This window comes from Bison bison, unplaced genomic scaffold (assembly GCF_000754665.1).
Source record: "Bison bison bison isolate TAMUID 2011002044 unplaced genomic scaffold, Bison_UMD1.0 scf7180017864371, whole genome shotgun sequence".
Taxonomy (NCBI): domain Eukaryota; kingdom Metazoa; phylum Chordata; class Mammalia; order Artiodactyla; family Bovidae; genus Bison; species Bison bison.
Genome location: NW_011494943.1, coordinates 14,995,943 through 15,006,570, shown reverse-complemented (window position 1 = coordinate 15,006,570; position 10,628 = coordinate 14,995,943). Strand labels below are relative to the sequence as shown.

At 54.8% G+C, this 10,628-nt stretch overlaps 2 protein-coding genes across 2 annotated transcripts in view; one reads left to right on the top strand and one right to left on the bottom strand.

Moving 5' to 3' along the window:
* The window catches only part of SMARCD2 (SWI/SNF related, matrix associated, actin dependent regulator of chromatin, subfamily d, member 2), a 9,755-nt gene extending 2,273 nt beyond the window's left edge, over positions 1 to 7,482 (bottom strand). Inside the window, 9 exon segments of the mRNA XM_010856428.1 lie at positions 5 to 82; positions 231 to 332; positions 472 to 567; positions 978 to 1,133; positions 1,865 to 1,987; positions 2,148 to 2,190; positions 2,382 to 2,566; positions 6,930 to 7,006; positions 7,009 to 7,482. Of these exon segments, the coding sequence (XP_010854730.1) occupies positions 5 to 82; positions 231 to 332; positions 472 to 567; positions 978 to 1,133; positions 1,865 to 1,987; positions 2,148 to 2,190; positions 2,382 to 2,566; positions 6,930 to 7,006; positions 7,009 to 7,141 (993 nt within the window). The 5' untranslated portion in view covers positions 7,142 to 7,482.
* Positions 2,529 to 10,628, top strand: part of LOC105000501 (intercellular adhesion molecule 5-like) — a 21,519-nt gene continuing 13,419 nt past the window's right edge. The window contains exon 1 of the mRNA XM_010856429.1: positions 2,529 to 3,169. The gene's annotated coding sequence lies outside the window, so the exon portion shown is untranslated. The remainder of the gene's footprint in view (positions 3,170 to 10,628) is intronic.

Here is a 10,628-nt window from a genome sequence, read left to right as displayed (position 1 = left end):
GGGCCTGCATAATGGCAGCCCTCGTCTGCGTGTGCACCCCTAGCAGCCTCGCCAGGCGGGGGTCCAGCTTGTACTGCGGGGGCTGGCATGAACAGACAGGAGTCAGAGGAGGGAAAAAAAAAACCAAAGCAGACTAGGGCAGGGACAGGAAGGGTTTACGATAGGCCCCTGCCCCTAGCCCCAGACGAGAGTCCCCGCGACCCCAGACGTGGCCTCAGGGCACTTGTCACCTGATGATCCAGCATGAGCAGGAGGGTGCACTTGACGTTCAGGTCTCCGGGCCGTTTCACCTGGAAGCCGTCTGTCTCCTGGGTGGTGGGCATCCGGTGCCACTGGCAGGAGGAAGGGGAGTCAAGCTCATCACCAAAGGGGCGGGCAACATACGCACCTGGCCCTGCGAGGGGACTGAGGCCATTTCTCTGCCCACCTGGCACAGCACCCTGTGCTCCCGAGCCCCAGGCCCGCTCTCACCTCCACCAGGTGGTTGTCAGGCCCGTACAGTTCCTTGTCCAGCTCGATGACAAGGCTCTTAAAGAAGGAAGAAAACTTCCGCTTCTGTTTACTAGGCTGGGGATGTAAAAAGGGTGAGACGCGTGCCGCTGAAGGTTCGAGCCTAAGCCACATACTAAGCCCTGAACAGAGGAGTACTGTTTCAGTCCTAAAGCTCAGGGTACTGAGGATTCTCAGGCCCCAAAAGAAGCGGGGAAAAGTGAGACCTGAGGCACGGAAAGGGGCCTGAGGCAGCCCCGCTGTCAGTCAGTAAAGGACCGGAATTAGCAAGGGCACCCCTTCCTCAGGACACTCTATTGCCATCTGCAGGAAAACCACTGTAACAACCACACAAACCTCCCACCTCTGGACTGGGTGCTGTGCCCTCTCCCTCCAGCAGGATGACCCCGGAAGTGCCCAAGTGTCTGGCCCAAGTCTGAGACCCACACACACCACCACCCCTCCAGACACCTCCTTCCCCAACTCACATCGTCCAGCAGTTTTCCCTCTACTCGGAGTTCCCAGGAAGCCACCTTGTCCCCTGCAGGGGTTCCTCCGGGGGTCCCTGTGGTTCCTGCAGTGTCACCTTCTGCCTTGCTGGGACTGAATGTATTGGAAATATAGATCCGCAGCTTTCGTTTTTGCTAAAGAAAGACAACAGGTTAACTAGACAGTGACCAGCTGCTACCCAATCCTCCCGTCTGAACTCGTCTCATACCCATACAGAGGGCTGTGGGTCAGGCCCCTAGTGAGGCCCTGGGAACTGGGCGAGGATATCTCATCCCTCACCTTCAAGGGACTCACAACTTTATGGGGAAACAGATGCAGTACCAACAGGTCCAATACAGGGGGATCGGTGGTATGACAGATGCACAGAGGGTGCTATCAGAAGTCGCTGGCTCATAGTTTAAGTGAAACTCAAACACTCATCATGGCCACAGAACATCATCTCCTGGAAAGCCTCCACCATTCAAGGAACTGTTATCTAGATAAAATTTCTCTAGGGACAGGGAAGAAGACAGGAACTATCCTTATCTACCCTCCAGCTTTGCCTTTCAAACTTCTGACCATGATGTATAATATTAATGCTTTAAATTACGATCCAGGATCTGCACATATATGCAAATATATAAAACAAAAATGTCATAATTCCTTTGCTACTGTGAAGTTTTATCATTTCTACAACCCTAATGTTCCATTAAAAACAGGCTGGCCTCACCACATTAAAGCAAATTCATGCTAAATGGGCTGTATCCTATAGTGTAAAACATCCTGCTCTAGCCCATCTGAGACCCTCACTTGGCCCCTGGAAAACAAGGCCAGGGAGAGGGAGAGAAGCTTGGCAAGGCCCAGGAGCGGCTGGGGCTGCACACACCGTCAGAGGCTTTTTGATGGCCTCCTGGATCTCCATCCGCTTTCTAGCAATGGTCTGGTCCAGCTTCCGTTCAAAAGCCAAGAGGTCCATGTACGCCTGAGACTCTGGAACAAGCTCCCGAATCTGGAGGTGTGGAGGGAGCAAGGATCCATCAGCTCATTTCAGCTGCAGCTCTGGCTCCTTCCTCACTTCCTCCCTTGCCCCAAGGTGAGGGGAGACTGAGTCCACCCTCAGCCAACCAGCCCTTGGGTGGGCCTCGTAGGCCCTCTCCCAACATACTCACTCGCTGAGGTAGAACTTTATCTGCCATCTTCCTCCTCTTTAACCTAAGAGGACAGAAACCCAATGAAGAGGTCCATGGTCCAAAGGACCTCCCCGCCTCCCCACCGCTCCAGTCCCCAGGACCTTCCCAAGACAACCAGGAGTCTTCCTCAGTCATCACAGCCCTTAGGACACGCGGAAACCCTGTTACTGCCAGAGCTACGCTAGAAGGGAAGAAGAAACAGGATGGTCTTACCCCCGGCGCTGGGCAGGCATCGGGGGCTGGGCCTGAGGCACAAGCAGGCGTTTTCGGAATGGGTCCATCATGGTGGGTGGCATGCCAGGTCGAAGTGGAGCAGCTGTGCCAAAGGGGGAGCTGGCAGGGGGTCCCACCTGCAAGCCAGCCATGGGCATCCGGCTCCCTGGGGACATGCCAGGCCGCTGGGGGAAGTGAGCCAATGGGGATGCATAGGTCAGGGGTGGGGCCCAACGGGGCCCGTAACCCATTCCTTCCATCCCTCTCCTCGGCAGGGTCCAGTCCTGAGCAGCACACGGCAGGGCCGCCGAGCCCGGGCAGGAGTGCCAGGAACAAAGGGGAGCAGGCGCCTGAGAGCAGGAGTGTAAACCACACCTGCCCCGCCCCCTTCAACCGCCCTGGCAGCCGTGCCAGCGAATGAGGCCCGCAGAGCCCAGGGGGTGGGAGGAGAACCCTGCCTGAAGGGAGAAGAAGGGCCTGGGGGAGTTTTTCAGGGCCCATCGCCACTTGCAACCACCTTCTGGCCCCAGCAACACTCTGCCTGGCTCCCTGGACCAGCCGGCCTCAAGGCTCTCAGATGGTCCCACCGAGCACTCCATCCTCTCCTTTCCCAGCTTAAGGCAGAAGCTGGGGGCAGTGTTGTAGCCAGGAGGTGGGCTGTGGCTGTGATGCGAGCAGGATGATGGGGCACAGCCCCAGTGCCCGTCCCCGTCACCAGCCTGGTGGTGAGACTGAGCAGGGAACGGCAGTCCAACAGGCTGGCAGGCCCATCGGCAGCGGTACCCCAGGTGAGCAAGCTGCAACAGGATGGCTTGGAGCCTGTCCCGACGGGTGGGGGCGGCCTCAGGCAGAGTACACAGGCCATCTGGTCGCCATATGGCCCCTACTCTACTCACCATCCAGAACTGGACCCTTCTCTCACCTCCCTGCTGCCCAGCCCCCAACCTCTAGGCCTGAAGACTCCAAGGGGAAGCTGTGGCTCCCCAGTGGTCTGCGGAAGGGAGAGCAGCTGGCATCTGGCCTCTGCCTGCGGTCCGCACGCCACCTGGTGGCTGGGGCTGCTTGGCAATGCCAAGCTGGAGAATGGAGATAAGATTAGCCTGGGATGCAAGGATCAAAGTCTTAGGATCAGCAGAGGAAGCTGGGTGGGAGGTGGCTCCTTTCAAGGCCTGCAGAAGGGATTTCCCACTGAGGTCCGGCTCCCCAACATTACTGTGGAACCCACTGGGGAGGAGCCCCCACCCCCTTCCTCGTGGCTGCTGCTGCCTGCAAGGCCTGTTTGGCAGCTCTGCCTCGCACACACTGTCCCTGGCAGCTTCACAGGGCTGGCCCCAGGGCCCAGATTATGCAACCAGCACAACCAGCCAACCAAGCCAGGCTGGGTGGGGATTCACACCAAATCAAAGGACCCCCGCCCCCCCAACCCCCTTCCCCGCCAGCATCACAGAGATGAGATTCCTGCTCCAACTCTTCATCCAGCACTCTTCCCACGTTCTCACCAAGGACGGTCAGATTCTTGACCAAAGGCAAACACAGAGAAAAACATAAGAAACACGACCCAAAGACAGGGGGAGGGGAAAAGGAGTGGGGTGGGAAGGAAGCATTTGGGAGGATGGGGTTCAACGTGGGGGGCTCTGTCAGGGACCTCTGGAGTCCTGCCACAAGTCTCCTCATCAGGAGGAGGCTCCTCTGAGCTGCTGAGAGGCAAAGACAGCCTGCTTCTCTGCCTTAATGAGCCATAGCTACACAGCTAGAGATGCTAGGAAAAAAAAACTCAGGGTGGTCACAGCTGAGAGCCCGGCCCCCTCGCACCCTAGACTCCAGTGTTTCCCACCAGTGCCTGAGCTGAGGGGGTGGAACGACTGAGGCAGGGAACCTGCAGAGTGGGAGGTCCTGAGCACCACGCAGCCCGCCTAGGCAGGTGCTCCCGGAACAGGAAGTCCCAAAACCAGGCGGCACAGGCCTGGCCTAAAGGAGGCCTGCGAGGCCCCCCAGCTCGCCCAGGGCCCCAGGCTTCTCCCAAGGGGGTAAGGGGCCCCTGGAAAGGCGGCTTACAGTTCCTGCAGTCCCAGCTCAGCCTGGCCAAGCTCCACACCTGGGCTCTGAAGCACCAGTAATTCCTCCTCTTCTAAAAAACAACCCAAGACTTAAAAAAAAAAAAAAAGACCAGAGCCCTGATCTCTTAGGCTCCCTGACCCCTTTCCTGCAGCAGGGCTAGGGAGGCCTGGCTCCACGCCCTGAGCCTCAGATGTGAGCAGTAACCTCCTCTCCCTCAGCCTAGCACAGCCCACGTCCTCAACCGGACTCTGGCTCCACCGCCCACGACAGCAGGGGTGGGAGGCCAGGCTGATGCTGCCGCCTCCAGTCTGGCCCCTGGTGCCTCTGAAGGCTGGGCCTAAGGACCAAGAAGAGAACCTACCTCTGCAGACATACAAAATACCTTCAACTCTCTGGTGTGAACCCAGCAATCTGTGTTATTTGCGGGGGGCGGGGGAGGGGGTGTAGTGGTTTTTTTTTTTAATTATGTTTTCATTAAGCTCCTTAGTAGACCGTGACCCACAGCTTGAAACACTCTGCAAGGAGGTGGGGTCATCACTTCCCTTCCGTCAGTAAGCTCCCCTATTTGCCCCACGTGAGCTTGAGAGCCTCGCTCCTCCAGCTCACCTCACATGCCCCGGCAGAGACACACCCCCTGCTCCTCAGATCTCAAGTCCCTTCTCCCAGAAGTCACATAACTGGACTTGGAAAGAGGCCACACAGGATCCTCCTTGAAGTCAGCAGACGTGAACTGGGCCCTCCCTCCCCAGACATCTATCTTTACTTCTGCACCCCTCCCCCTACACGTACACACATGCCCCTTCCCTGGAGGAGGAGGAGGCCATGAGAAGCTGCAGGGGAAGCCCAGGGAGGCAGAGGCTCCGTGCCTTCCTCAAGGTCCCCTCTCCTGGAAGCCTGGGGTACCCAGCCAGTTCGCTCAGCCTTGCCACAGGTCCAAGGCCACTCCCTCAAAATCATCCTGGAATCCGTCCTCTCAGGGATTTCCCCAGGCTTAGGAAATTAGAGAGGTTCCTATCCGGTTCTTGGAGCCTTCCCCGGGGCCAATGGCCCCCAGGGAGGCTCCTCAGCTAACTCATCTAAGAGCTGGAATGACAGACACAGGGATCCCTCAGTGACACTCTGGGCCCATGAATCCCCTGGAGTGAGAGCAAGATGGGAAAGATGAATCCCAGCTGGAGTCTTGGGGACCAGGTCTGTCTCTGTCAATAGCCAGATCCTTGGTTCAGAGAGAAGAGGGAACATGAGGAGCAAGGAGGAAAAATCACCATCCCAGTGAAGCATCTCTTCACAAAGTGGGGACCCAGGGCTCCTACTCTATGAGGATCCACTTACGGGACCTCTACCTGGGGGCGAGAGGGAGAGGAGACATGAGAATCTCCCAGGTGCCCTGAGAGATTAGCAAGACGTCAGTGTCAAGTGCTAGGGCACACAGACTGGGATATGTCCTTGTTTAGAACCTAAAGGCTAATTAAAAGTGGAGAGGAGGGCGGGGGGAAAAGGATGAGGGCAATTCCCAAGCATTCTGGGGCAATCAGAAACAATGGACTTGGGGACTGATAAGCCCACCCCCAGTGTCAGGCTGATTCCTCACACACTGACCCCGCAGTCTCTTGATGGCCTTTGAAGCTGCAACCCGAGAAGTCCTCTGCAAAGCCAGACCCAGAAGGGGTCAGATAGAACCCTTTGAAGCAACTCTCTGCAGGCTCCTCCAGTCCCAGACCAGCAGTACTCAGTGGTGCCTCTCTGTTCCTCCAGACTAATCAACTCCTGGACACTCTGACACCAGGCAGAAAGCCAGAAAGTCTGTCCAAAATGGGCTAAGCTTTCCTCCTTCCTCAGGCCTGTCCACGACCCTCTCTGATCTAACCTAGAGGCATCCCTGTGTGAAGGTGCCAGGGCCTGGCCCAGGAGTAGATTCCCCTTGCACGGGGTGCAATCCCCAAGCTCTGCCTTCTGTGCCCCTGGGAAGCCAGGCCCTTCTTCCTCCTCCTTAGCAGCTGGGAGCCATCTCAGACACGCTAAAACTCTGCCAGTTCCCAACTAGGGGGAGAAAAAAAAACCCAGAGCAGACTTGGAGTAGGACCAAGACCAGTGCAGGGTAACCCTGCTTTCTCAATGAGGGCTCTCTCCCAAAACTTTCTCATCACTTCCCAGGACCCTTTACCCGAGAATCTATACTAGATCTCTCATTCTCACTAGCTTCGACTACGCCTCCCATCTCTCACTCAGAATCCCTGTTCCAAGGAAGATCCCGAGACGCTCCCAAATGCTTCAAACCCTCCACCCGAGTCGTTCTTACATTCTCCCTCAAGTCCTCCACCACCACCTGGCCGAGCCCGAGGGTCCCCAGCCTTGCCCCCCACCATGCCCCGTGAAATCCACATGCAGAGCCTCTGTGCCCCCTATTCAGGAGGCTGCCCCAGGGCCCTCACTCGAGGCCCCCTGACCCGGGAGTGCTCGCTGCGCCACCCGCCCATCCGCCCTCCTCACCTGGTACTGCGCCGCCGGGCCCGCGGGGCCCATGGGGCGGAAGGCAGCGCCCGGGGCCCCCACGCCTCCAGCCGGCCGGGCCCCCTAAGCGCCGGTCCGGGCAGCATGCCGGGTCCCGCCGGCGGAGGCGGCGCTCCCAGGGCCGCGGCAACCGCGCCGCCGCCAGGGCTCAGCGGGGGCAGCGGGAACCCGCCCGCGCCACGGCCCGACATCGCTCCGTCCCGTCCGGCGGTGTCTCAGTCCGGACTCCGGGCTCCGCGCTGAGTTCGCTCCGCGCTGAGTTCGCTCCGTACTCCGTGCTCCGGGACTTTCCGATCTAAATTCCGGGTTCTGGGGCTTGTTGATCCGGATTCCGGGCTTTCCTAATCCAAGTTAGCGAGTTCTTCAGAAACCCACTTTGGGGCAGGGCCGATCTTGATTCCGGTCCTGCCCGGAAAATTCCGGATCCGGGATCCGCTACGGGCCCGCTGCCTCCCCGGGCCTCCGAGGTTTGGCCGCCAGCGTCCAGTTACCCAGAGGCGGTAACTAACTCCCTGCCCCGCCTAACCCAGCCCAGCACTAAGCCCCGCCTATACCTAGTCGCCCAATGCGAGGATGTCTCCTCAAATCCCGCCCCTCGCGAGACCCGCCCCCAACAGGCACCGCCCCTAACCGCCGGCCCCCGAAGCCCCGCCCACATCCCTTGGGTCGGCCCTCCACCGGAGGGGCGGGAGCGGAAGGGGCACACGGAAATGCCGGGGGAAGGGGGGCAGAGGTCGAAGGTCAGGAGGTAAGAGTACGGTGTAAGAGTAGTTGCTGATTTCTCATCGGTGCAGCCGAATCCCCGAGGTACCGGGTCACGCTCCCTAAAAAAGTTTTGTCCTCGTTTCTATGTTTTTAGAATTAAAGACAACGAGCTTCTCTCTGCGGCAGGGCAGCTGCCAACTTGACTTTAAAAGCCAGAGCTGCCAACGGACTTGGCTGCTCCGGACCCGATCCACTGTGTGAAGGGTTGAATTGGCCAAGCGCCGAGCTCTTATCGCATATTTTGAATGTGCCTCTGCCTCCCATTAAGGAAGCCTAGTAATAACTTTAATCCACAAGAGATGTTTCTAGGCAAAGGAATTTTGCATTCCGAGAAGACTCCTAGAGTTAAATAAGGTCTGTCTCCAAGATTTATAGCGACTTTCAAAACTTCAATACTTTTTCAGAAATCAGCCCTATGTCAGAGGTACTCAAAAGTGCTTCAGCCTTGCCAGGTGTTCTGTGACTTTCCATGATACAGACCAGTGCTCCTCAAACTCTAAGGAGCATAAGAAACACCTGGGCTTTTGTTTAAAATGCAGACTATGATTCTGTAAGCTTGGGTTCTAGGCTAGGGATCAAGATTCTGCATTCCTAACAGGCTCTCAAGCAATGCTGTTGCTACTCAGTACACGAAGATAGAATTTTTCATATAAGTTCTCTGTTTTATGTTTTCATCCCCAACCAAGTCTTGCACCAAAGCACCCCAGATCCTGTTCATAGTGCAACCCTTTTTTATTAGTTCTACCCATCTCTACTTCCTGGTAGCTTTATCCTTCAGTGATAGACCCTGCTGTTGCTGCTGCTGCTCTCCTGTCTTCTCAGAGATCCCTCTCCTCTTTCTCCCTAAAAGTGGGTTACCTGCGAGTCTGAGAACAAACCACTGGAATTGTTCCACCAGGGCCCCTCCCCACCACTGCAGAGTGGGTAAAGAATTCTTGACAATGCAGTTGATGTCCATTTCAGCCCTTTCAAGCTGCTAGAGCAACAGCAGTTCCAGAGGAAGTAGTAGGGGTGAATCCGCTGGGGAGCTATTCCAGACTATCCTTGCCAAGCCACCCCCCTACACATACACACACACAACTACTGGATCCCTGTGCTGTATTCAGAAAAAGACCTCCCAAATAATTCTGGTACAACCCTCTGTGTATGTGTAAACAAATGAATGATCTTCAAGTGCAATGAGATAAAATGATAATGTCAGCAATGAGTTAATTGCTATGAAAAAAATATCCTCAAGGTTTTAGGGGGAAAACATATATCTAAGACATGGTAGAAATTGAGAAAGATTTCCTAGACAGTAGGCAGAGAATAGCTAACATTTATTAAGCATTTACTACACATTACCTCATTTAATCCCTGCTGCTGCTACTGCTGCTAAGTCACTTCAGTCGTGTCCAACTCTGTGTGACCCCATAGACGGCAGCCCACCAGGCTCCCCTGTCCCTGGGATTCTCTAGGCAAGAACACTGGAGTGGGTTGCCATTTCTTTCTCCAATGCATGAAGTGAAAAGTGAAAGTGAAGTCGCTCAGTCATGTTGGACTCTTAGCGACTCCATGGACTGCGGCCCACCAGGCTCCTCTGTCCATGGGATTTTCCAGGCAAGAGTATTGTAGTGGGGTGCCATTGCCTTCTCCGCATTTAATCCCTACAATGTATATAATGTAAATACTACTTTTACATTTGTTTTAGAAATCAAGGCAGAGAGATTCAGATACTTGCTTGTTCTTCCTATGATGGTGCTGAGATTCAAATCTGGTTCTAATCTGACCTGAGAATCCACAATCCAGGCACTTACCCACTGTATATGATTTCTTGTTGGTAGTTGTTATTGTTCCATTACCTCTGGTCTGTTATTACCTGCAGAGGAACAGTGCTCCCACATTCGTGTCTGCCATCACCTTCACTAGTGGGTTTTAAACCCACTGGGGTCCTTTGGGTTTCTCAGCGCTCTTGTGGAGAGCTGAAAGTGAGGTTGAGAGGGCTGAGCTAGGAGTTCCTCCCTTGCTCCGCCTCCATATCCCTGCTGTGACCAAGGAGCTCTACTTTTATTGTTTTTTATGTTGAGTGACCTTGAAAAGATATCTTTGGCAGAAAAGGTTCCTAAAATGTTAAAAGCCAATGGCGTACAGAAAAGTCTATAAACATGGCACAATCGACTCTTTGTTCTTTGTCCTCCTCATATCTCTATAGCTTTATTCCCCAACAATATCCCATGAATTCTACCATCAAACCACACTGAACCTGCCCTTCCCTGAACATGCCTTTAATGCTGTGGTTCTTCTATGACGTCACTAAAATGTAAGCTTTTTCGCTGCTGTGTCCCCACTGCCTGGAACTATACCTGGCATAGATTAAAGTACTCAATACATATTTATTAAGTGAGTAAGTGTTCTTCCCCAGTTCCCTGCTATGCAACAGTCTGTTTATTCTTCAAGACCAACTCAAATGTCACTGCCTCTAGAAGTCTCCATCATTTCTGATCCTCACCCACCAACACTGTAAATCTAAGAGTACTCATCCTATTGTGCTGTGACTTTTGTGTGGGGCTCTGTCTCCATCCACACACTCCTGCAGTGTGAACTCCAGGATGGTGCAGAAACAATGCCTGCTCAGGAAATAACTCTAATAAAAGTTACCTCTGCTTCCCCATCCCAGAACTCTGTTTCAAGTTGTTTCCGATCAGGAGGTAATCCATCAGGACAGAAGGTTCAGTAAAACCAGCTTAACCATAACAGTTCTGAAGGCAGGAGGAGAAGGGGATGACAGAGGATGAGATAGTTGGATGACATCACCGATTCAGTGGACATGAGTTTGAGAAAGTTCCAGGAGATGGTGAAGGAAAGGTAAGCCTGGCATGCTCCTGTTCATGGGGTCACAAAGAGTTGGACAAGACTGAGTGACTGAACAACAAC